This window comes from Stegodyphus dumicola, chromosome 3 (assembly GCF_044657685.1).
Source record: "Stegodyphus dumicola isolate Sdum_Otavi_A_Nest chromosome 3, ASM4465768v1".
NCBI classification, from domain to species: domain Eukaryota; kingdom Metazoa; phylum Arthropoda; class Arachnida; order Araneae; family Eresidae; genus Stegodyphus; species Stegodyphus dumicola.
Window position 1 is genome coordinate 18636044 of NC_140770.1, and position 27966 is coordinate 18664009.

A 27966-nucleotide genomic window follows, 5' to 3' on the forward strand; every position below is an offset into this window, starting at 1 on the left:
CTCGGTGACCTCAGTTTTTTATTCTTGTATGCTGGTGCATTTTTTACTTTAAAAGAGACTGAATTATGTTTGTTCTTAAGTTCCGGTTAAGGTTTTTAATGCCTTTAGTTAATATGTATGTACTAATTGCAGCATTATCAACAATTTAAAAGTTTAAGTGGCACTAAGCCTAATGAAGCCACTATTTGTTTACATTTGAAACTCTTAGTAGAAGAGGAAATTAAGTCAATTTGAGCACCAACTTGCAAAGTCTTTTCGCCGAGTGTGACCACTTTCAATTTTGTGCACCGAAACATCTCTCTTCCTGCCCGATGATCGAATTGCTTGTTTTTGCATACAAATTCTTATTTTAATTATAAATATCGTTTTTTTAACTGTCCTTAACTTTATTGGTGTTTTTTTTTTTTACGTTTTTGTATATTTTACAATTTTTAATAAAGATCTTTTGAGTTTGTGTATGTTTTTTTGCTTTGCTCCGAAGTGAGAACTGAATTATTGAATGAGAAATATATCTCTAACGAAATTTTAGGAAATGCATTAAAATGAAATGCAGAAAAATAATGTGCATAATTTATTAAGCTTTAGAAGGAAGTCATGTAGTTTACACATTTTATATGTAGACACGGGAGTTTAATTAGTTGCAAATAAATGTTTGTCTCTTAACTTAACTCCACAGGGGCAATTCAAGATTCTTGATATAACATTGGTGGTGTCCATTATAGAGGATTAGTTTTGAATCTGAGATAAAACATGGATAAAACAGAATGAAACGTTCTCCACGACTGTTTACACTCGATGGAAATAACTTAAAAGAAATTATGTACAGAGCAGGGGAAAAAAAAGAATTTAAAGCAGAATTATAGCAATATAATAAACGAAATTTTGTGAGTTTTTAAAAAACAGATTAGTATCTGGGCCCACTAGCTAAAATCCTCAATGATAATTATTTATGCATTGAAGTCATGGCAAATTGTAAAGCTTAAGATAAAACCTGAGTCATCATTAATTTCCCTACTCTTAAAAAAATATGAGAGAATTATGGAACTTGTCGAGTTCCTCACTCATTTTGTACTAAAATGAACATTGAGGAACGAAGTGAACTTGTTAGCGACTTCGCTGAGTCTTGTCGCTGAGTTCAGACAACTAAGACGTAGCCTCAAGAAGAGTTAACCACCCTTTATTTCACTCAAAATAAGATGAACAGTTGATCCCTTTCTCGGGCTTAGAACAAAGCTTCCACTCATAATAAGAATTAAATTAGAACTAACTCAAGGATACCTAGCCGAAGCTAACACAAGTCTAACGTAGTTGGCCCTTAATGTAAAATAGCCGGCGAGTATCAAAAGACACGTAGTCGTTCCTCAACGTTCGGTGCTTTGCCCTCGGAAAAAGTACCAGCAGGAGGAGGAGAAGGAGCAGCAGCAGCAGCAGCCACAGGAGCATGCTGCTCCTCTACTTGCTGCTCCTCCTCTTGCTGCTGCTGTTCCTGCTGCTCATTCTCCTGCTCTTCTTGCTGCAGAAACTCCTCCTTCTGTTGCTCCTCTTCTTGCTGAGGAGGAGCAGCAAGAAGAGGAGAAGCAGGAGGAGCAGCAAGAAGTGCAGCAGCAGGAGGAGCAGCAGGAAAAGGAGCAGGAAAAGGAGTAGCAGCAGGAAAAGGAGCAGTAGCAGGAGGAGGTGCAGCAGCAAGAGGAGGAGCAGAAGGAAGAGGAGAAGCAGGTTCAGGAGCAGAAACAGTTGCAGGAGGACAGCAGCATTGCTTCAAATAGTATTTTTCCTTATTAGCCGGTAAGACGTAAGAATTCATGGTATTACTGAAAACGTCACTCGGAATCAAATGTGCCATTTCCAGAATACTTCCACAGATTTGGAATCAGTGCAACAGCTAGTCCTGCTGCTCCTCCTTCTGCTCTTCTTGCTGCAGAAGCTCCTCCTTCTGTTGCTCCTCTTCTTGCTGAGGAGGAGCAGCAAGAAGAGGAGAAGCAGGTGGAGGAGCAGCAAGAAGTGCAGCAGCAGGAGGAGCAGCAGGAAAAGGAGCAGTAGCAGGAGGAGGTGCAGCAGCAAGAGGAAGAGGAGCAGCAAGAGGAGGAGCAGAAGGAGGAGGAGAAGCAGGTTCAGGAGCAGAAACAGCCGCAGGAGGACAGCAGCAAAACATGGAGGACAGCATTGGTTCAAACAGTATTTTTCCCTATTAGCCGGTAAGACGTAAAAATTCATGGTATTACTGAAAACGTCACTTGGAATCAAATGGGCCATTTCCAGAGTATTTCCACAGATTTGGAATCAGTGCAACAGCTAGATGGCACGTGCGGAGAAGTAGGCACTCCGGAACACTACTTTACCAGCTGCCCACTCACCAATGCAACGCACGTCAGATTCCCTATCACAAATCAACACCCCTTCCGGAAGTTTCTAGTGAAACAACCATATCTACCAATTAAGATGAGTAAGATGATGAAAAAACTGTCTGAACTGGATAAGGACTTCTGCCAAGTCATATAGTGTTATCTTAAAGCATAGAATACTGGGTCTGTCGGGAATCATGTCGGGTCTGTGGAAATCATGCATAATGTGTCTTATAATACTACGTGTGTATCCAATGAGTGTGAATTCATCATATATGAGAATAATTCAACGTATATTTATATGCATATGTAATGTACTTAAAGTACAATGTAATGTGCTCAAAGATGTAACGTACTCAAGTATAATTCACCATATATGTGAATATTCCAACGCATGTAGATGTAATGTACTTAAAATATAATGTGTATGCAATTGTATCTCTCATGTATGTGTATCTACTTATTTATACATATGTATTTAGTATTACCTTGCATGTGTTACATACATCTAATAGGTGACTTTACCTATCCAAGTGAACTCTCCATAATTATACTTCGCGTAAAGCGTGTCAATGCGCAGTGTACACCATTGTATCTACTTACCCATGAATATGCATATATTTAATTTTTTTATGTAAGTGTAATATGTATTTAATGTAGGTGACTTCATATACACATGTCATTTCATTATAAACATAACGTATGCATATCTACTTATCCCATATGTATGATTTATTTACCTCTGTATGTGTATAGTGTATCCAATGTAGGAGACTTATTTATCCAAGTTAATTCATTATAATCATTATGCGTATTTACTCATTCATGTATATGTTTATTATATACATTTTGTTTCCTATCTACCCCTATATGTGTAATGTGTATCCAGTGTACATGATATACTCGATACGCTGTATATAATATACACTGTACGCTGTATATAATATACTCAATACACAGGCTGCATATAACATACTCAATACGCAATGAAAATTCAATGTGTATGTGGTAACAATGGTAACAATGTGTACCTATACCCTATGTATATCTAATAACGTATGTGTATTTAATAACGTATGTGTAATTATTCATCCATGTATATGTTTCTATCTATGTATTTAACCCTGCACGAGTAATGTGTTTCCAATGTAGGTGACTTCATTTATTGAAGTGAAATCTTACATTATTATTCAATGCATACCCAATGTATGTGTACCTATATATATGTATTTACTTATCTACATCAGTATGTGTAATGTGTATCTAAGAGATGACTACGCACATCCGAGTCAAGTCTTTAAAATAAAATATGTGTAACGTGTATCAATATGCAACGTGTATAATAACTTACTAACCTAAGTTGTATATAATACACTCAATGCGCAATGCAAATTCAATGTGTATCGAACGTATGCGTACGCACTTATTCATGCAAATGTATATTACCCCTCTATGTGTATCCAATATAGGTAACCTTATTTATCCAAGTCAAACCATTATAACCTTCATTATGTGTTTCTAAGTATACGTATCTACTCAATCATGTTTATGTATTAATTTAATTACACCGATTAGGGTAAAGTCTGCGTGTAATATACACTTAATGCATAATTCGTCTCCAACATGCACTTAATGTATGCATATTTATTTATCCATGTATAAGTATTTATTTATTTATCTAAGCAAGTGTAATGTTTATACTAGTTATAGGTGATTTTATATATAAATCACTATGATCATCACATTTGCTTCGAGTACTGTATTCTCTACTATGTGCTAACGTGAGCTGAACCGCATAATGTTATATATTTACCCTGTATTATATTAAGTAGCTACTGAATATATATGTAACGTATATAATCATTGTTATATCACGCGGTTTCCTAATATATAGTGTTCGTATTTCCATGCATATTTTAATCAAGTCATATGGTGACTGTTCAACGTACTTCAAAGTATACTTTAAGCAAGTCATATATATTCAAAGTATTATTCAATGTAACAATAGATGAAACTATAATTTGTGCGGGTAATTATAATTGTTATCAAGGTCTTACCCAGCTCTTGACATCTGGGGCTGTACTGATTAACCAGTATGGTAGAGGCGTAGTGCCCACGTCCTCCGTCACTTTTCTTGTATAGTTTAATCACGGAAATTGAATAACTAAAATTAAAGTCTTAGACTATAATATATAATCAAAATGATTCGCTTTTCAAACTGTTGCCACAAAATATTATGCCCATGTATTATGTATAAGGAAACTAAATAATGAAGAATCTGCATGAATGTTTCTAGCATTGTGAAAAAACAACGGTACCTACAGCCATCAATTTTTTACTAACGTAGTCTTCCAACCGAAAATGGCCACTTGGAGCTCGAATTTTGAAAACTTTTAACCAATGCTTTTTTAACAAAAACAACTATTCCAAACCGAGCAATGGCAACACTGTACGGAAGAAGACATTTTTATCTCCAGCGCGTGAGACTGTGTATCGGAAATTCTAAAGATATGCTGTTTTTAAATATTTTATGATATTGCTTTTGAATTAAATTTTATGTGTTTTAAGTGCGAAGAACATGACATTTAATAAATAAAGATAAAAAGACCACCGTTAAAAAGACGCCATTTTGGGCCTAATATAAAATCTGATTTATCTGGCCTAATATAAAATCTTTCAACTTTTTTTTGTTATTGTTTGGTTTTTTGACTCGATGTACTCTCAAAACTTTCTTTGATATCCGCCGTATATCAGTTACGAAGTTAATAATTGGTAATCACACTAAATTCTTCTGAACCAACAGCAGAAGCTGACAGAACACATCTTCATTTCTCTGAAACCAAATGAAGAGGAGGGGGGTAGAATTTGATCAATAGGTCTGGGACTTGCATCCTTTGTCAGAAAAGTTCCAGGACAAAGGTCTAAAAAACAGAAAATTGGGTTTACCAAGTAATGATCATCGCTGCTATCTAGATCCTATCTTTACACAACCGCCAACGTTTCTGGCGGTCTTGAAAGTAAGCAGGGAAATCTTCAACTGCGATGCATGCAAGCTCATTTCTCACAGCCCGTTGGATGTCTGCCATCATCTTGATGAAGCTTTACTTTCAGTCACCTTTTCACTCATGGTAACAAGAAAAATCACAATAATCTTCGACACAAGTGTGGGATCACGTATGACTCTATCCAATAGTTCATCAGAAATTCTTATTCTTTCCTCTTTCGGCTCATCTGTTAGTGAGTGAGGGACGATTATTGCATTAAGCTTCCGTGCCCCTAAATCTTCGGGTAAAATCTTATGACACACATCACGATTCAAATTCAATTCTTCTGATATCATGCGCACAGTAACACGACGGTCTTCTTGCAATAACTGCCTCACACGCTGCACGTTTGCATCGGTATTTGCTACAGACCGACTACCAGCTCTGGGATCGCCTTGCATTGAATCTCCGCCTTCACGAAACTTTGTGTGGCACTCGAAAACACTTCTTGAAAGTGCCTTCCCTGCATATGCTTACTTAATCATGTTCCACGTTTCACTAAGGTTTTTCCCGAGCTTAACGTAGAACTTAATGTTCACTCTTTGTTCACAATCAGAATCCATTATTCACATTAACGACTGCAACAACAATCCGAATAGTGTGTTATTAAGCACAGCCCTGCCCCTAGTAAGTTTGCGCTGAAACATGGATACTGTCATGTCAAGTAAGAATACATACCAGGTAACATAAAAACATTTGTTCCTTTTGTTCTTGCGCAAACTCAGAAACAGTGTTTTGTTAAGCACAGCCCTACCCCCTAGTAAGTTTGCTCTGAAACATGGATACTGTCATGTCAAGTAAGAATACATACCAGGTAACATAAAAACAACATTTGTTCCTTTTGTTCTTGTGCAAACTCAGAAATAGTGTGTTGTTAAGCACAGCCCTACCCCCTAGTAAGTTTGCTCTGAAACATGGATACTGTCATGTCAAGTAAGAATACATACCAGGTAACATAAAAACAACATTTGTTCCTTTTGTTCTTGTGCAAACTCAGAAATAGTGTGTTGTTAAGCACAGCCCTACCCCCTAGTAAGTTTGCTCTGAAACATGGATACTGTCATGTCAAGTAAGAATACATACCAGGTAACATAAAAACAACATTTGTTCCTTTTGTTCTTGTGCAAACTCAGAAATAGTGTGTGGTTAAGCACAGCCCTACCCCCTAGTAAGTTTGCTCTGAAACATGGATACTGTCATGTCAAGTAAGAATACATACCAGGTAACATAAAAACAACATTTGCTCCTTTTGTTCTTGTGCAAACTCAGAAATAGTGTGTTGTTAAGCACAGCCCTACCCCCTAGTAAGTTTGCGCTGAAACATGGATACTGTCATGTCAAGTAAGAATACATACCAGGTAACATAAAAACAACATTTGTTCCTTTTGTTCTTGTGCAAACTCAGAAATAAAAAAAAATTGTCCTGGAATTTTTCTGACAAAGGATGTATGTTACGCTTAAAAGCTTTTCATATTCTAATCGGTTGACTAAAATCTTTGAGTTTCACATGCGAGTGTTTTTCAAATGATTCAACTAATTATTATATTCTACAATATTTATTTCATTAACTATTTAACACTAAGTGCTTTGCTGAACTCCATGGTCAAAGTGATATTGCAACAATTTCTTTTTCCTGTTTCGTTAACCCAAGACAGACATTTGTGACTTGGGCACTGTTGCAATTTTTCATAAAAAAAGCATCTATTTGATCTTGCACAGAACTTGTTACTGATGAAGGGGCGACGAGTCAAATGGGTTTATAACAGGTAGCTGTTAACCCCTTTGTTTAGCTTCGTTCTAATTTTGATAAAGAACCCTCAGGGGACGGGTATAAGGGCTTCTTACCGTCATTCCTTGCACACAGATGTTATATAACACGAACTTATCGACAGCGCAAAGAAGCTCTCCTGCCTCAAAGGCACTATATACTTGTATAGATTAATATCCTTTCCAGGATTCGAACCTGTAGTCAATGCTATGACATTCAGCTACCCTAGCAACATGCCAACACAGCAACGACGTTCTAGCGTACTGAAGAAATTATTCTTATTTTCAAATTGATTAAACAAACAGATAAGGACATCTACAGCAAACTCTTGAAATAACAATCGAGTACCTACTGCTAATACGTATCTTTAAGATGAGCGTAGACGAAAGGCTATTCCAACTTCAGATGGATGCCTTGCTATTGATTATTTGTATGACAAGTTCTGAGGTCAGAAGATTAAACTTTTCACTCCAGAAGTTTTTGATTTTTTTACAAAAAAAGAAGGCTATTAATAAGAGAGGGAGCTAACTTTTAGTCCGCTTCTATTTGTTAATACTTGAAAAATGCATTTGCTTACCCTTTCTGGCTCAGTGTATTCGATGTGAACACACCAAAAATATTCCCTGTTTAGACACTGAAAATAATCGATAAATATCACGAAAACTACACTAATGATTACTTTTAATCTCTTTTATGAATAATAGATGGCAGTACCACACAAGCATTAACGTTCATTAACGATCATCAACGTTGATATATATTCTGTTTTTAAAGACGCTGATTTTTCAAAGAAATGTTTCAGATTTTTTTTAAGTATAAAGAATATCAATGGAAAGAAAATCTTTAAATAATTTTGTTGTTCGTATGCTAATCTGCCTATTCTGTATTACTTTTAATTTTTATCTTTGAAATATTGCGTATAGGGAAGCCTTCAGTGTATGGTGTGTTCGGACTGAACACACTGTACTAGTAGCGCCTGTAACGTGAGAGTGAGTCACAGAATCTGATCTCGTGCTACAAACACGGTGGAGGCTGAGAGCTCAGATTTATTTACACTTGTTTTTATTTTTTTTCTGTTTTTGGTTTTGAAGACTCCGGTGCTTTGTTTTCACTTAGTTATTTGATTTTCAGCGAGAGCAGACCCCTTTTTTCCTCTTGCTTTCATCGTGCGTAGTTTGCTTGGTTTCGATTTCTGTAGATTTTTATTTGTATATATATTTAATAATTATTTTTTTCTAGTCAGTAATTAATTGTATATATTATAGTATTTTTATTATTTTTCTTATAAATTTTAAAATTGTGTAAATGGCTCGGAGAGGCCTCAGCATTGCCGAGCAATGAGAGTTTCCATTTTCTTCACGGTTCTTTTTGGCGGGTGTAGAGTAGAGGCCTCCCCGTGGTGGACCCTGGGTTATACTAAATATGCTATAGAGATCAAATACTGCTGTTTTTAAATCATAGACAGAGTATTTTACTGTAATACGTGCTTCACAGCAGTGTTCACCTTTCGCAGCTCAGTGTGCTCGCTTCGGACACACCACCCACAAAATGGAAACGGTTTGTGCAATCTTTGTAAAATTATACCTGCGTACTCTCCTAGGTCTAAATAGACTGCCTACAAATTTGTTTGGTTAAATTCCAACTTTAAAGAGACCATGCCGGTCGCTAATACCTTGCGGTGTAATTTTTAGACCACGTGGATCGGGTCGTATTCCTCTCATTTGTAACCTTGCGGTGCAAAAGAAGACAGACTTAGTAGTAGACAGTATGGTTTTGTGTCTGGGGAAGGTATGAAAGACGCTTTTTAGAAGGTATGAAAGTCGAGAGTTTTATTTCACATTATAGAACTCCTCAGAATGTTGCCACTGTTCTCTTGGGATATCTCCTCGGCCTTTGAGTCTGTTAAGTGGATGCCACTGCTTAATGCTTTGGCGGATTTGAGAATTCCAAAAAATATATTGGTAGTTTATTTGAGTTATTTTCGGTAGGGCAAACTTATCTACATTGCCTTTCTAAGTGAGAGAGACGAGGCCGTACTAGACATCCATCAGGGATGCCCGCAAGCCTCCTGATGTCTTCCCCTGCTCTGGAACATAATCATAAATAAATTACTTTGCAGAGAATTTACAAACGAGGCTGAGATTGCCGTTTATGCAGATCATGTCAGAATGCTAATTAGACAGAATTCGTTGGAAAACTTGAGAAATTATTTCCTGATATAGAATCATTTATTGAAGAATGGAATACTGAGGAAGGCTTGAGGTTTAGCGTGTAGAAAATCAAGGCAGCGTTCTTTCCAAAGGATGGTAAGAGAACAAGACCACCTCGATTGAAATTTAAGGATGAAAGAATCAAGTTTGTTAACAATTTAAAGTATTTGGGAATCATTTTCGACACGCGCCTCACCTTCATAAATAGCTTGAAAATTGTGCAACGTAGGTAGGGTTAAGGAATCATAAATGGGCATCTTCCTCCTGTACTTTGATTGAAAGGTCAGAAATGATTAGCGAAAAATTTAAGAATATCATCACTCCAGTAGTCATGTACGGCAGCATTGGAGGGTGGGGTTCCAGAGCAGGGGAACTGCAGAAATTTTGTTTAAAATTAGATTCTATCCAGAGGAGCTGGTGACTATCCATGACAAGCAGCTTCAGAACAGTTTCTATACCGGGGTGCTCTGTGTTTTGGCCGGTGCGCAGCCGTTTTCAATTTATTATGAATTTTTTTATGATAAGTTTTTAATGCGAACGCAGAGACAGGACTTTAAACTGTATGGAGACGACTTTTGACAAAATATATGTTTCAGCATTATAATGTATATAGTGTACATCCATCTACAAACCTGTCAATCACTTATAATAAATACGAGCCAAAGACTGGAGTAATAGACATTTATACTGACGGCTCCGGACAGGATAACGATTATAGTTCAGCATTCGTAGTATTTTACTATGGAATTGAAATTAACTGTGGGAAGTATAAACTAAATTATTATAACTCAGGTTTTCAATCCGAATTCTGTGCGTTCAATAAAGCCTCGATGTGATCTTTTTCATTACAGTCATTTTCTAGTCCGATTTCTAAAAATCCATTAATTAATGAAGTCAAAGAAAATTTAAGAAATATAAAGAAGAAACTTTGTATTTTGTTAAATTGGGTTAACCCTTTACGGCACAGTGTGTCCGATCTGGACACACGTAAAAATTTCCTTCTGTACGCACAGAAAAAATGAATGAAAAAGGATTTATAGGTTACTCTGAACCTTCTTTATTTATAGCAGATGGCAGCTCAACACAAACCACTCCATTATTGTTACGAATTTGGTATTTAAAAAGCTAATGTTAGTTCAGTTATAAATTAAATGGTTTTATTTCTCGCGCAGTGCAGCGCGTGACGAATATTAATAGAAAGCTGCACGTCATCCTTGCAGAGAGTTCGTGAGCGCTTTTACTGGAATAATGCAAAGGATGACGTGCAGCTTTCTATTAATATTCGTCACGCGCTGCACCGCGCGAGAAATAAAACCATTTAATTTATAACTGAACTAACATTAGCTTTTTAAATACCAAATTCGTAGCTTTCTATTAATATTCGTCACGCGCTGCACTGCGCGAGAAATAAAACCATTTAATTTATAACTGAACTAACATTATCTTTTTAAATACCAAATTCGTAACACTATATTTAGCCACGTTTAGTTGTAAGGATCTTAAGTTTTACTAACGTTTATTTTATTTTAAATCTTTACTATCACTTCTTATTTTCTACTTCCGGCCAGAATTAAAAGCTTTAACTTATTTATGCAAATTTGCCTTGCGAACGCCAAGTACTTAAGTTGTGGCTTTTTGCCAAGCAAGAGAGAGGAAGGAGCTATTAGAAGCAGGCCGCTTGCCATAGTAGTTTTATTCGGTTGCTGGTTGCCTTCAAGGCCAGAGGTTTAATCCTCTTGATAATTTTAAACATATCGTAGTGTTAGCAGTTCTCTGTACTACATACGGCTTTTTGCTAATATACGGCCATTCTTGGAGTAGGCACTTGTTTGATTAATCCAAAGTTAAGTTTAGTTAGAAATTAGTTAATATTTTTGTATTCTTACGTTCAGATCACAAGTGGTTGGTCTCTGTATTCCGAAGTCCGGAAATCATTGTAAAGAGAGAAAAATAAAGGGTTTCGTATACCCTTCCTGTGTGTATTGTCTACTTCCCAAATTTATTGAACATAGCTTTAGTAAGCTCCCTGTTCCGAGTCAGGACATTTAATGTTCCCAAAGCAAGTAAGGAGGAAAAACAGAACCTGATATAGTTTTTTTAAGACCCTCATTTTTCAAAGAAATTTTCCAGATTTTTTTAGGGTATAAAAGGAATTGTTTGAAAAGAAATTTCTATGTTATTTTTTTGGCTGTATGCTAATCTCCTTATTAGTTTTAAATTTTTAACTTGAAATCTTACCTAAAATCAAACGGCGAAACTTAGGTGTGCCCAGACCGGGGTCACCGATAATCTAGAACAACTGAGAGTCTGTATTCTTTGTTTCTCTGCATCTCATCGGTCAGTTCATTGACAACAATGCTCGTTTCAGCACTCTTTTCGAAGCTCTATTCCAATCAGTGTGCCCACTTTGGGCACACCCACAGAATTAAAAGATAAGTGCTATCTTCACAAAATTTTACTTGTCTACTCCTCTAGGCCTAATTAGACTGCCTACCATTTTTTTTTTTTTTTATCAAAACTCCAATTTTAAAAGGTAGCTTGCCGGAAAGGGTTAAAGCTCATGTAGGCATTGCCGGCAATGAGAGGGCGGACGTGCTGTCTATGGAGGCGGGGCCATTGTGGAAAATAAAATTTGTGTAGAAGTATCCGGTTCAAAGAAATATGCAATTAGAGTAATGCAAAAATATTATCTCACTAAATGGTCGCAACAATGAAATAGTTCAATAAGAAATAAGGGTTTATTGAAAAATATAAAAATACTCAAAAATTGCTATTGTATAATGATATAGATCAACTTTGTAACAAATCATGGTAGATTTTTCGGAGTAGATTTGGTGTACAGGAAAATTCATTTATGCTTGGCTTGTTATTCACCTGTCTCCGCAGGGCACTTTGCGTTTGAATGTAAATACCGTAATTTCCGGAAGAAAGGCCGCATCAGCGTAAACGCCGCACTCGAGAAAAATGGCGGGAAAAAAATTTAAATTACACAGAAACGCCGCATCAGCGTAAACGCCGCAATAGATTAAACTGCGCTTGACATCGTCGTGGGCCGTATAGATGCAAAAACTCAACCTAAGTCCTGATATATGACATACCAGTTAAGAAAAATGCATGAAATGAAACCATAACTCAAAAATAAATTAAAGGTAAGAAATGTATAGCTTCTGTGCCGTTTAGAAACATTTTCAAAAATTTTCCGCTCCCTAATTAAAAACTATCCAACAAGTACTTGTACCCTAACTGATGGGATCTGTATTTGGCAGAATGCCAAGAAAAATCCATTCATGCTGAAGGGGAAATACGTCAGAGTTCGTTATTGCGAGGCAGGTGGAGTCGTGTCCGCCTTTGAAAAAAATTGCAGAAAAGGCAGGGGTGGAAAGAGGATGAGTCCTGGAAGATTCATCGAATGGCAGAGGAGACAGACTATTCAAACTGATGAGAATGTTGATTTGAAAGGGGGAAGAATGTTATTGTTCTGAGATTGCGTTTAGGGTGAATAAGGCATGTAAGTCCGTTCAAGGGAAAGAACGTAAACAAAATAACGTTCGCAAAAAGCAACTGAGTGGTCTTTTGTGTGGGAACAGCACCAATTTATGCACAATGACAAGGCTATCCAAACTATGTACAATGACCATCATAGGAAATATTTTATTTTTAGTGCACATAAACGCCGCATGGGTAGAAACGCCGCACCCGCTGAAAATTTAAGTTTTAAACATGTAAACGCCGCGGCGTTTCTTCCGGAAATTACGGTAAATAGAAAGTGTCAGACAACAAATGAAAATTGCAAATTTTTCAGAATATAAGATATAATAAATTACGTACGGCAAACGGAGTGTATGTGATGTTTTTATATAATCAAAATTATAACCGTACCAACTAAAAATTGACTTTTATTGTATTTTTATTTGCATTTTAGTGATCTTAGAGAATTTTGTAGATTTGATTTGGAGATTTTACTTGTAATTTTATTCCTTTTGACTTACTGAGATACTAATTTTATGCCTTGTGATTTTTTAATTCTAAATGCCCTTGTTTCGTTTTACTTGATATGTGTTAATAGTTTATATTTTAATGTTGTGATTGTGCTTGAGTTTGGTTTTGTGGTGTGATTCTTTATTTTGTGGCGAACTCAGAGGCGACTCAAGCAAGATCATAAGGTTTATTTTTACACCACATACATCGGATCGTGTTCCTCTCCTTTGTACCTTGCCTTGTGGTGAATGAAAACATGAATTTGATAGTACCCAGACTTTTGAGGTTCTAGTTCTGTGATGTGTTTTCCTTTCTTTTAAAACTCTCCTTCTGAATTTTAGGTGAAATGAAGACTTTTTCCTTCATCCTTCATCTTCTGTCATCTTTCTTTCAGCCACACGCGAGTCATTTACAAAAGAGGTAAGTAGGTTTTAAATGTTTCTAATGTTTGCTGACTTGAATTTGCTGAACGGATTTGAGATAATTCTTTTATCTATTTTGATTTTTATATTTGTAATTTTCCTCCTAAACCTATGCCGGGAGAAAACGATAATTCGAAAACTCATTCAGGGCATGATTTTAATAATTTTTATTGCAGATTTCTTTAATTAACGAATCATCTCCAAAAATTATCTGAATTAAAAACTATTTATATCTCATTAAAACTAGTTGCACCAGAGTTGGTATAACACAATTTTATGCAGTTTTAGAAAAGTTTTATTATTTGCAGATTTCATCATTTATGCCGGGTAGGAGAAATAAGGGAAATAGTAGCCGAGTGGATAAAGTTAGGAAATACTAGTAACGTTATTCTTGCCTCTAGAACCTGCGTTTGAGCTGTCTGGCCACTTGAAGATTTTCGGGATTTTCTCCGTGGTAACCAAAGGTCAGCGTCCTTTGGAAATTCTTTATAAAAATGCAGATACACATATCGTGTGCTTCTCGATGTAATTACATAATCCAGTCCGAATCGATCTGGGTTATTGAAATACAGGAATGCCCACGAGGGCTATCTACCAGAGAGGAGAGATGACTTCGTGGAGGATTTTCCGAGCGATACTAGGTTACACTCATATTACACAACAATTTGGGCATTCCCCGTTCCGCAACACTTTTAAGGTCGCACTACAGGTCCCCCCCACTCCTTAGAACCAGATTCGGAGGTTCAACCTCCTTTCTGGCCCCTTAGAGAGAGAGAGATGCGCACCGCCTAGGAATTCTCCCGGAACGGCACTGGTCGTCATTTGCTACCCACCAGTCGCTCGGGCTGCCCTTCGCAGCGGGTCATTACCCAGTGTACCCGGGGGAAGACCCCCGGGCTACTAGTTCTAAGCCGCCCTAAGACGTGCCAGACCTCAATGCCGGCCAATAAGTGATCTTTCCCGGAGCCTTCAGAACCACCAAGTTCATAAATTTTATACCCCCTTGGCCGAGACTGCCTAGCCAGGAGATCCTAGCCAGTAGCTTCGCAGAGTTCTCTACGTCAACAACCGGGGGGGGACTCATATTACACATGGAAAACCATGCAGCCAGTTCTTTTGCCTGGGAATTAACCCGTGCTAAACTCCCAGTATTCGTTGTTTTCAACCACTCGGCTATTTGTGAAGCCCATCAGAGCATTTAAGCCGACACAGATCACAAATACCACCTTGAGACGTAAAACCTTGAGACCTACACGTAAAATAATGTAACAATAATAATAAAGGGACATATTACAGGACATCGCTTATAAAACGAAATATGTGACTGTTGGCTAAGCGTAATAGGCAACCTTTAGTAATTGGATGTCTTTACTATATACAGTGCGTCCATAAAGTCATGGTGCACTTTTAATCGCCCACAAGAAAACAACGAAACAAGACAGAAATATGAAATCTTCACCAAACAAAGGAACACCTTTTAAAGTTTCATACCTATTCAGTGCAGTTTGATGTGGGCTCCATCCATGTCGGTACAGTCTACTCCGCAAGGAAAAATGGCCCCCCTATAACTTTATCATGCATCAGGCCACACCTCACGTTCACGTTAAGGCTGTTACGTTCGTCCTCTACGTGGGCATGAGGATTTTCAGTAGCCCATATACGGAAGTTATGGCGATGAACATGTCCACTAACAGTGAATGTCGCCTCATCGCTAAACACAATCTTCTGCAGAAATCGGTTATCATTGTCGAACTCATGAAGCATATCTGTAGCACACGCAAATCGTTTGGGTCTATCCGTCGGTTTGATAGCGTGTAACAGCTGCAGTTTGTAAGTAGTAGTTTCTTAGGTAAGTCTTCCACATAGCCTCTACAGACTCGTCACTGACTGATGGTCTGCCAAAATGGGGTTTATCCAACAAACTGCCGGTATCCTTCAACTGCTTATCCCACCGATTTATGTTATTCCTATGTGGTGGCTGTTCGTTGTATACGCGACGATATTCACGTTGCACTTTGGTCACGGATTCGAATTTGGCAAGCCACAGGAACACACTGATCTTTCCTCTGTACGGTCCACATCTCTTCACTAGCGTGGGCGTGGATGGGCTGATCTGCTCCTTCGCATTTCGCGATGCTGCGTCATCACCTATGTGTTCACACTCTTGCACGTAATGGTACGGAAACTTGGAGAGTTTTCCTTTTGTTTGGTGAAGATTTAACATTTCTATGTTGTTTTGTTGCTTTCATGTGACCGAACAAAAGTGCACCATGGCTTATGGACGCACCATGACTTATGGGTGCACTATATTTAACTAACCGTTACGTGACCAGCCTTCGTCTGGCTTTTAAATGTACCGTAAAAATGCCTAAAGCGAACGCCAAACATTAAATTTTAAACCTGCACCGAATTATACTCTGCAAAACAATTTTATCAAAAAAAAATTCAATAAAAATATGTCACATATTAAAAAACTTACACTGCAATAAGCAATATCCCTTAATACAAATATTTAGAATCCTAATAAATAAATTAACCAACTTCCTGTTGCGAAATCTCTAGAATTCAAGTGGTATAAAGGAAGTTAATAAGAACTTTGTTTCCTAAAAAAATCATGCAAAACGTTTTATATAATTAAAACATAACGTAAAAATATTACAATGAAATAAGCAATAAATCTCATATTTTCAGGAGAAAACAGTCAGCACTCCAGTATCCAAAGCAATGAATCAAAAACTGTTGCCAAAACCACATTTCTAAAAGAATGAAACTATCGTCAGATAGAAATAACCAATCAAAACTGTGCTTTGTGGATGACAGAATTCAGAATATATAAACCTCTTTGCCATTAGCTAATAAAGAGATAGAGAAAAGGAAAAAAAGGGGAAATTCTTTCATTGTGCGTCGCGAAACACATGCGCGCCGGAACAAGAAGATTGCGATGTGTGTGTTGCGTGTCCAAAAATCAAAAGAAAATAAGCACCATGAAATAAGCAATATCCTTTAATAAAAATATTATTTATCATAATAAATAAATTAACCAATTTCCCGTTGAAAAAAAAAGTCATGATAAACTTTTGAGTATCTTTTGAGTAAACTTTTTGTACTCGTATGTAGGACTCCTATAAAATGTAGATGTGCACCTCGCATTTGGTTACGATCGGCCGCACCTAAAGTACGTATATATAGATATATGGTATATATAACATATATATATATATATCCACTCTGTTACTCAGTTCAGTGGGTTCAGTTTCTTTATTGTCATACGTTGGTAAATTGTACATTTTTTGCTTGATTGACTTTTGCAAAAATGACTGAATTATGTTGTTCTGGTTAAGATTTTTATGCCTTTAACATAAAATGCAATAAACATAGCATAAAACCTGCATGCAATAACTGTGGAATTATCAACAATAGAAAAGTTTTTTTAAATGCAGCTAAGCCTAATTTTTGATTACCATGGCGGCCATATTTGTTTACATTTGAAACAGTAGAATAGTGGATTTGTTGCCAATCTAGAGAAATTAAGTTCGAAACAACAAAGATAACGCCTTCATTTATTATTGCGAATTAAATCATGCTTAATCCATTCTGGAATTTTTTCGAGGAAATAAGTGTTTAAGATTTACTTCGTAGTTTTTAATATTTAGAGTTTTTACGTATTTTTGCCTTGTCGCGAAGTGAGAACTGAATTAATTGAATGAGAAATACTCAATCGTTTGTGAAAATCTGTTTCTTTTTTGTTTGTTTGTTTAATTTCTTTCATACATCGTTCTAGCTTTATTATAGTATTTGAATAGAACATGTGGCAACGATTAGATAATTCTATTCTTTAAATGATATAAATTTTGTGCATTATGAGTTATAATATGAACGAAATATATAAGTTAACTGTTATATAATTATGGGATTATATAACAGTTAACTTAGTTTCCATTATATAATTATTATATAAGTTAACTGTTATATAATTATTAATACTGTTAAGTGAATCTAGCCCCAGAGTGTCGCTACGGTAAACAAATACTAGAGTGAATTTTAAAGAATGCATTTATTCTATTGTGGTTTATGCGCTTTCGGCGAAGTAGATTTAATTCAATCCAATAAGTTTAAATGAAATGCAAGAAAAAAATGCGTATAATTTAATATTCCGTACAAGGAAGTCATGTGGTGTACACATCGAATCTTTATTTTACGTGGCATTTCCGTCTGAATGGAAATGGTTTCCATACCAAATAAGCAGCAAGGTAAAAGTTAATGTTTTATTATGGCAGGCTATGGATGTGACATACGTTATCATCTACAAGTATGTTCTAACAGTATTTACACAATTACATTTTCAAGTAGTCACGTTCAAGGTAGTTAAAGGCTATGCAGCGAAGCTACACCTACAGTCAATCCTGGTTTGCATTCGAGAAATTAGTAGAGCTGCCGTTTACATTTGCCCAGCCGGGAAACTGATTCAGATTAAACATCTCCATTCCGAGTGTATTCAGCATGAAGAGTTGTACAGCACAAGAAACAAGGTTTATAACAAGTCCGGGTTTTACCTACAAAACGAAGAAAAAGGAAGTTGCAAGTATTTTCAAGTTTCATGACTACTTACACAGATTTAATCATGCTTGATCAAGGATGTCAAACTCGCGGCCCACAACAAATATTTTTGCGGCCCGGCCAATATATCGGCAAATAATAATATATAATAATAAAATAACATATCGACGAAGAAAAAAATGAAATATTTACTGCTAAGTAATTAACGATAATTTATTCAGTGTTGTTAGATTACTCACAGCGAGCTGACACACACACTACTTAAATTACAAACGCGTGTGAGTAGCTTGCGTTCAGCTACCTTCCGCTTTTGGGGGACACGTGCACTCAGAACTTGTACGCATCCCCCGATAGCCGAATGTGGCCGAACTCATGGTCTTAGTTTTCCAATCATAGTTTTGTACGATAGATTGGTGCATGCACTTTGCTTTATTATTAATTATTACTTAATTCATATTGTTACGGATTTCATAGTTATTTATTTATTTAGTTTTTTATTTAGAATTGTAATTAGATTTGCTTCATGTTGCCTTAGCAACGCAGACGATTTTTGAAAAGACAGCTGCGTTGGAAGGTTAAAAATAGAACAGCGCGCGTGCATTTAATACCTAATAAATAAATATCTCGTAATTGCTGTTGCCATCGACAAAAATCCAGATATTTATAGATGTTTCCAGTACATTCGAGAAATTAATTATAAAGCTTATAAAAGCCGAGAACAAACAACTCATCTCAGTAGTAGCTGTAGTTCTAACGATTTTGTTTACTTAATGCTGTGATTGATTTGTAGCGATTTCGCTGTGAGATAGAATTAGTTTCTCTGTTTTGAATTGATTTTTGCTAAACGTTTGACATTTTGTGATATTGTTAGAATATTTTTGAAGAAATATTTCAGCATTTTGATTTATCTCTTGTGGAAAGAATAAATTTTTGTTCCAGCCCTTTGTATTCAGTATGTCTATATCAAAAACAAGTGGTTAACAGTATGTCTATATCAAAACCAAAATTAAACGAAAAATCGCTGACGCCTGAATTTTACAAATATTTACCAGCCAGGTTTGAAAATACTCGAAAATTCGCATATGAAATTATTTCCATGTTTGATAGCACTTATCGGTGCGAGCAGTTATTTTCAGTCATGATAGGTAATGAGTCTCCTATTAGAAACCGTATTAATGATGCTCACCTTGGTTCAGCGTTGAAAGTTACCACTGCAAACAAAATTTCTCCCGAAATACGAAAGATAATAGCAGAGAAGAGATGTCAAGTATCAGGACGAAAACGTTAAATTTTTCTTGTTCTTTTCTATATAAATATATATATATATGTTTATTATTGTATTATTCGAAATGAATCTACGTTTTTATGAATATTGATTTTTTTTTTTTCGGCCCGCCTAAAGTTAAACCTTGTTTGTTTGGCCCAAGTGTACCTATGAGTTTGACATCCCTGTGCTTGATACTAGAACTGGATTGAGATACCTGGAAAAAAGTTGCAGGCGTTTGATCACTTTTAACCTTTAGCCCCCACAGTACTAACTAACTTTTTTACACATGGTAGTGCTTTCATATTTGCTAGAAACTGTATGTGCGGTAAAAGGCGTCTAATGTTTACAATTTTATAACACTATCGCAATTAACACGTTAAGCGCCACGTCAGCCATCTGTGGCTGACACTAGATTTTCCGTTTAGGCCGCATCAGCCACCTGTGGCTGACACTAGACTTTCCGTTTAGACCGCGTCAGCCATCTGTGGCTGACACTAGACGTTCCGTTTAGGCCGCGTCAGCCATCTGTGGCTGACACTAGACCTTTCCGTTTAGACCGCGGCAGCCATCTGTGGCTCACACTAGACTTTCCGTTTAGGCCTCATCAACCATCTGTGGCTGACACTAGACTTTCCGTTTAGGCCGCGTCAGCCATCTGTGGCTGACACTAGACCTTTCCGTTTAGACCGCGTCAGCCATCTGTGGCTCACACTAGACTTTCCGTTTAGGCCGCGTCAGCCATCTGTGGCTGACACTAGACTTTCCGTTTAGGCCGCGTCAGCCATCTGTGGCTGACAGTAGACCTTTCCGTTTAGACCGCGTCAGCCATCTGTGGCTCACACTAGACTTTCCGTTTAGGCCTCATCAGCCATCTGTGGCTCACACTAGACTTTCCGTTTAGGCCGCGTCAGCCATCTGTGGCTGACACTAGACCTTTCCGTTTAGACCGCGTCAGCCATCTGTGGCTCACACTAGACTTTCCGTTTAGGCCTCATCAGCCATCTGTGGCTGACACTAGACTTTCCGTTTAGGCCGCGTCAGCCATCTGTGGCTGACACTAGACCTTTCCGTTTAGACCGCGTCAGCCATCTGTGGCTCACACTAGACTTTCCGTTTAGGCCGCGTCAGCCATCTGTGGCTGACACTAGACTTTCCGTTTAGGCCGCGTCAGCCATCTGTGGCTCACACTAGACTTTCCGTTTAGGCCGCGTCAGCCATCTGTGGCTCACACTAGACTTTCCGTTTAGGCCGCGTCAGCCATCTGTGGCTCACACTAGACTTTCCGTTTAGGCCGCGTCAGCCATCTGTGGCTGACACTAGACTTTCCGTTTAGGCCGCGTCAGCCATCTGTGGCTGACACTAGACTTTCCGTTTAGGCCGCGTCAGCCATCTGTGGCTGACACTAGACTTTCCGTTTAGGCCGCGTCGACCGCCGCTAGCTGACAGCGTGTAACATGATATATAACTATACAATTTACACTGTTTTATGGAACTACAGAAAAATTATTTAAAATTTACTTAATTTTGATTCATTACAGGACTAATGGATTTCATTTGAACACGGTAAGCATAAAAACGGTTCTCCATGACAGCTATTACAAAATGTGACAACTGTCTTATTCTTTTTTTCTGGCCATTAATCTACCAGCTTCTGTTGCATTTTTATCATAGCATAATTTACAATATTTTCGTACTTCAGAGGCTTTTCCCGATTTTTTTCGGAGTTTATGTTGTCGTTATCTAGATATTCTTGCATTTTTGTTCGACGGAATGTCTTCTTTTTCACAACTTGTTGCTGCCTTCTACCGCGATACGAATCACTGGCCCTACAATACCAGCGCTTTTAAGCGAAGCGCGTGGCCTGAACGGGATTGCCTAAAACATACGCGTGGCGCTCAACGTTTTAAGTAATTAACAGTAACACCAGGGGAGAAAACACATGTTTTTCCTGGTGTTAGATAGAACGAAATTCAAACAATCACAAAATGGTGAACACACCATGTGGAAGAAAAAAAGAAGCAAAAAATAAGCCTGTATGAAGCTCCTATAATTGAAATAAAATAACACGCCGAAGAAGTATTACTAATTTAGAATTCAAAGAACAAAAATCCTCATTATATTTGCAAATATTCACAGGACTAGTTTCGATGGCTTTACCGAACCATCGGAAATAGTCCTGTGTATATTTGCAAATATAACGATGATTTTTGTTCTTTGAATTCTAAATTAATAGAACGAAACAATTGACTGTAAGGCAAAATTATGCTCCTATCCGAATCATAAGTATCATAGCCTTGAGTAATGTTTCCCAGATTGCATATCATTGAATAAAACACATACGCATAGTTGTAATGAGTAAATGATTTATCTTTACATTATTTATAAACAAATCGGTGCATCGAATTTTCAGCTTAAACAGTCATAGGAGAGACACAGTTTCTGCACTACATCTTCTGGCTTCTCCGACGAAAGAGTTCCATTTCCTATTAGTCCGAAGGAGCAATTTGCGCAGAGGGACTGTTAATTTCGTTTTGGCATTTTGCGTTGTTTCACTTCTCAAATTCTTGTTACCAAATATCATCGCCCTGTATTATATTTAAAGAAATTAAATAATGAAGAATCTGCATAATTGTACGCATGTTTCTCGCATTGGGATAAAACAACGGTACCTAGAGCCATTCAAATTTTGAATGACGTAATCCTACTGCGAATATGGGCATCTGGAAGCCCAAATTTGAAATTTGGAATTTGTTTTATTATCGATTTCGTATTTTGTAAAGCTTTAACAAATTTTTGAGTTACAAACTAAACGATTTAAAAGCGAGCAATGGCAACACTCTACGGGGGAAAAGAACCTTTTTATCTCCAGCGCGCAGAACTGTGTATCGGAAATCTTAAAGAGAAGCTCATTTAAAAATTATTTTGCGACATTGCTATTGAACTGAATTTTATACTTTAAGTGCAAAGAACGTGATATTTAATAATTAAAGATAGCACACAAAATGTTAAAAAAAACGCCCCTTTGGACGTAATTTAAAATCTGAAACCTTTCAGATTTTTCATCCCGATTTTTTAATTTGTAGAAGTTAGAAAACTGTGGTGATGACTTGTGTCGGTATGCGTGGCGAGGGGATGGTATATATAGTGTTATGTATGCGTGGAAAATTGAAGAATAAATTAAAAAATAAATCTGAAAGCTTCCAAAATATATATTACTCCCAAACGGGAGTTTTTTTCCTCATTTGCAGACATATACATGTTTTGACAGCATTTCGGCTAACGCCAATTTGGGCTAAAAATATTTAAAAACAACATATCTTTCGAATTTCCGATAGATAGTCTCGCGCTAGAGATGAAAATATTTCAGGCTGTACAATGTTGCCACTGCTCGGTTTGATATCGTTGAGTTTTTTAATCAAAAATTTGTTAAAATTTTACAAAATACGAATTATTCGATATTTCCATCCTTGCTCTCATCGTCACTTCTAAAGCATGACGTCCGAAATGTAAAAAAAAAAAAAAAAAAAAAAATGTATGTAAATTTTGTGTAGCTTTAAAAGTAACTGCTTTCTATTTTTCAAAAATACTGTTGTTGTACATAGGAAATAACGTTTTCATTGTAATATATCTTTTGGTACTATTCCGTTTTAAGGACCGTAAAAAAATTGCAGCGAAAATGTCTGCGCAAAAGCGCCAAATCTAGCAAACGCGCCCATTTACCAGCGCGCCAAATCTAGCGTACGCGCTGATTTCAGATTGCGTAAGTTTATATAGTTCCATATTTCCTTAGACGCCATTAAAATACTAGTTTAATTTTTAAATCCATTTTTTATTTTAAATCCTTTTTCGATTTTAAATCCTTTTCTGATATCCTATGGATTTAACAATTTGCGATTTGCCCGTGACGAAAAGTCTGCAAGTAAAGTGTAGAATCACCCACTGCTTGACGCGTTTTTAAGAATTGCACATACTCGGTATCCATTGTAACAGCTTTAAATAGTATTAAAATCTTGTAGTTTAAATAATTTAAATAGATGAACATTAAGTTATTTGTGAATGGCAACATTTGAAACCAGACTCGAGTGCCACGTGCGACTCTCGCACGAAGAATGTAATTTATTTTTAAATGATAGAATATGTTTTCTCTTTTTGTTTGTATGTCGCCATTTTGAGTGCTAAATAAAGTTTTTTTCTGTGTTCCATCAGTGGAGTTGCTTCATATTGCCAAAGAAGTATCACACCATGTACACATCGACCTATTTTCACTTAAAAAAAATATCCCAGAATTGCACAAAAATGGCACTGCGCACAACCTTGACTTTATCTATGTACGCATCGACCTATTTTCACTTAAAATATAAAAGAAAATTGACAAAAATCCAATTTTTTTTACCCTTATAAAAAGCGGCAAACAAATAAGTGAGCGATTCTGCACTTTACCGAGAATATTTTCAAAGAAAACACGTCATTTATTATAGAAATTAATTATTTCTATAATAATATATTTATTATAGAAAATTATGTTTGAACAAGCAACGAGAGGAAATTATGCTTTAGCGACAACTCGGTAGTGAAATAGCGATGAAGGCATCCATTCAGTTTTGTTTAGCAATTTTTATATAAATTATAATAATGATCTGAAATAGTTATTCACTCTTATGCTTCCATTCAGTCATGTTTAGCCCTTTTACTTCCTTGTACGAAGTAAAAAGGAAGTATTGTAATCGCGAAGAGCTTCAGGCAGCATATTTCAACGAAAATATCCACTTTGACCGCTTTCGAATGCAATTTAACGATGTTTTTGCGTGATATCTGTACGTAAGGACAGAATAAAAGAGTCTTTTCCTCCAAAAAAATTGCTTTAAAATGAATTCTGAAGAGAATTTTTCGTGGCGTCTGTACGAACGTACTATGTACGTACGCTACGTACGTATTTCGCAAAACTCAAAAACGAGTAGCCTCAGAACGTTAAAATTTTGTGTATACTACTACTATAACATGTAGATGTGCACCTCATAATTTGGTTGCAATCGGCCGCGCCAAACGTATATAAGTATATTTATAAATATATCCACTCTGTTACCCGGCTCAGTGATCTCAGTTTCTTTACTCTTATATGTTTGTAAATTGTAAATGTTTTGCTTTAAAAATGATTGAATTATGTTGTTTTTATCTTCCGGTTAAGGGTTTTATGCCTTTAGTAAATCTGTATGCAATATTTTTAGAATTATCAACAATTTTAAAATTGTTTAAGTGCCGCTAAGCCTAATTTGATGGCGGCCATTGCTCTTGTTTACATTTGAAACAGCTGAGTAGCGGATTTGTTGCCAATCTAGAGAAACTTAACTTCGCAACAACAAAGATAACGCCTTCACTTATTATTTAAATCATGCTTAATCCTTTCTGGAATTTTTTCGAGGAAATAAGCGTTTAAGATTTACTTCGTAATTTTTAATACAGATATTTTGAGTTTTTATGTATTTTTGCCTTGTCGCGAAGAGAAAACTGAATTAATTAAATGAGAAATACTCCATCGTCTGTGAAAAACTGTTTCTTTTTTGTTTTGTTTGCTTAAATTTTTTTATACATAGTTCTAGCTTTATTATAGTATTTGAATAGAACATGTGACAACGATTAAATAATTCTTTAAAAGAAATAAATTCGTGCATTCTGAGTTATAATATGAACGAAATATAATACTACTAAGTGAACCTAGCGCTAGAGTGTCACTATGGTAAACAATGTGAATTTTAAAGAATGCATTTATTCTATTGTGGTTTTTGCGCTGTCGGCGAAGTTTAATTCAATCTAATAAGTTTAAATGAAATGCAAAAAAAAAATGCGTATAATTCAATATTCCGTACAAGGAAGTCATGTGGTGTACACATCAGATTTTTTATGTAAATTATAATAATAAAAAAGTATTATATGAAATGAACCTTTCATCTAAATTAAAACAACAATCTTAGATAGTTATTTACTATTATTTTTCCCTTCTTGCATTAGGCCCACCAGCGGCCGAGCGGTAATGTCGCTGAACACTGGTAGTTCGGTCCGAGGTTCGAATCCCGCGAACGGGCTGGCTGCATGGGCATTTTCGTGGTTTTCCCCATGTGTAACGTGTATACGAGCCAGTTTCCCTTAGAAAGTCCTCCACGAAAGGCATCCCTCCCCTTAGGCAGATAGCCCTAGTGTGCTTTGCCATAATTAAATACACCACACCACCACCTTTCTTGCATTAGGGTTGCCACAATTATTTTTGGCAGCCTTGGCATCAAGAATAGTTGGCGATTTTTTACGGCCCTCAAAACCGAATACTGCCTATATTTTTTATTAACAATATATAATTTTTTTTCCCAAATTCACCTTTTTATTAAATTCCTGTTTCCCAGAGTATCAGTGACACGTTTGGAGTAGTTTTTAAACTTTTGCAGCTTTTTTCTCGTATTTTTCTGGATTCCGAGAGCAGTACTCATTTTGCTATCTCACTGTTTCAATCTATACCATCTATATCGAGGTATTAATGCTAAAAATAAAATCGAGTGTGAAAGATGAAATAACAGTGCAAAAATCTGCTGCACAGTAAGCTCATCAGAACTATGACAGAATCATGTGCGTATTTATCAGCAAAGCAAGTGAGAGAAAAAAGTCTTCAGTACACTTATTAAATGTACAGTGCTAATATCCATTTTTTAAACGATTGAAAGACTTTTTTTTTTTAATCTTACCATGTCCAGAGGTTTCATGTTGCCGCTTTCAAATGCAATGGCATTTGCAGGTGTACCTACAGGTAACATAAAGGCATAAGAGCAAGCTACAGTCGCCGGAAGCATTAGTAACAGAGGATTTACCCTAATAGACAAAGCCTGTAAAATATAATGTGTTTTATTAGTTTCAAAAATAAAGGCAAGTTGTAAATAAAAATATATAGAAGCTTAGAGAAATTTCAGGAATTTTGATTATTAAATTTAAGATTTACACATTTACAAATACCAAAGTTTATAAAACAAAATGTTATTGTTTTATTATGATTATCATAAGCGTCCTCAGAAAGAGGGCACAAAAATCAGAAAAATATTTCCTTGTATTAATGAAATATTGTATTCTACACTTCCCCGAAATTAAGTAATTCAATACGAATTTATTGATGTTATTTTTTCATCAATCTTTGGAGGAAACATCGGAACATTTTCTGTGGACACCCATTACATTAGCGTCATTCCAGCACACGCGTATGCCCAAAATTTACTACAAATTCAGTTTTTAACGCACATTTTTCGCATATTGAAGCTGAGACGTCTGAATGTCATTATTATTCCTCCTTTCTACCCTTCCCCATATCATCGAATGTGCCAACAGGAAGTCATTTGCCTTTTTTTTAACTGGGCTTTTGTGGTACGTGGCAGCTTTTTCGTTAAAGTTACTACACGCGCATGGCCGTGGGTGAAAATTTCGAAAATATTTTTTTCTCAAATATTTTGTAATTTTGTGTTAATAATTGTCGTGTATTATTTTAATTTGAATACATTTGGCTCTGTAAATTTTATATCGGTTTTCATGGCAAAAAAATATGTGCAACCAGCTGATTTTGCTCGCATCCTTTAAGAATTATCTGATGAAGAAAAGGAAGACAAGGAAACCTTTGGGTGGGAGAACAATAGCGATTTTCATTCCTTATTTTCTTTTATTTCTAAGTTTTAGAAATAAATAAAAATATTTAAGTTAGTTTAAAGTGCGTTTTTGTAACCAGTAAGAAGTAAATTTCCTTGCAGAAGTAAGTAATGCTAAACTTACTTTTTCTCCTACCAAGGTATTTTCCTTTTTTATTTGTCTATACTTTCCTTTGATGAATATTAAAATTAGCTTCGATTTTAAAATATAATTATTAAATAATAAGTTTAAAATGTTCTATAATGAAATACATCATTGCATTTCCATCTCACTAGCATAAGAACTTAAAAATAATTTACTTATATTTGAATGTGATATGATTTGTATTTTGCAATAATAAGACTAATATTTTATTTCTTAACAAATTTATTATCAATATTCACTCATTTCTGTCGTTTTTCGTTCCAAAAACGGTAAAATAACGGATGTCGTAAAAAATGCGACACACGCGCGTGCCCATGTAAAATCGCCAAGCGCACGTGCTGGAAGGTTAAATTGTATTTATATGTCTTGTTTCTTTGATGATATTAATATTTTCAGAAACACATTGGACGTACAAACAGAGTGGACATGAAATACATGTTATTATTGTTTTTTAATTTCACTCATTCTCATTATTCGCTTCTGTAATTTCTCTGCTACTTTGTGCTCAGTGTTTCGATCGTATGTTAGTATATACAGTGGCGGCCAAACTTGTGGACACTTTT

General features: G+C 36.2%; 2 protein-coding genes across 2 annotated transcripts in view; both read right to left on the reverse strand.

Moving 5' to 3' along the window:
* Positions 1 to 1804, reverse strand: part of LOC118205806 (Na(+)/citrate cotransporter-like) — a 120718-nt gene extending 118914 nt beyond the window's left edge. The window contains exon 1 of the mRNA XM_085812292.1: positions 1396 to 1804. Coding sequence (XP_085668418.1) covers positions 1396 to 1804 — 409 coding nt within the window. The remainder of the gene's footprint in view (positions 1 to 1395) is intronic.
* Positions 1805 to 18079: 16275 nt separating this feature from the next.
* LOC118200240 (Na(+)/citrate cotransporter-like) overlaps positions 18080 to 27966 on the reverse strand; it is a 93291-nt gene continuing 83404 nt past the window's right edge. The window contains exons 12-13 of the mRNA XM_085812322.1: positions 26317 to 26454; positions 18080 to 18317 (exon numbers count right to left, since the gene is read on the reverse strand). Coding sequence (XP_085668448.1) covers positions 18162 to 18317; positions 26317 to 26454 — 294 coding nt within the window. The 3' untranslated portion in view covers positions 18080 to 18161. The remainder of the gene's footprint in view (positions 18318 to 26316; positions 26455 to 27966) is intronic.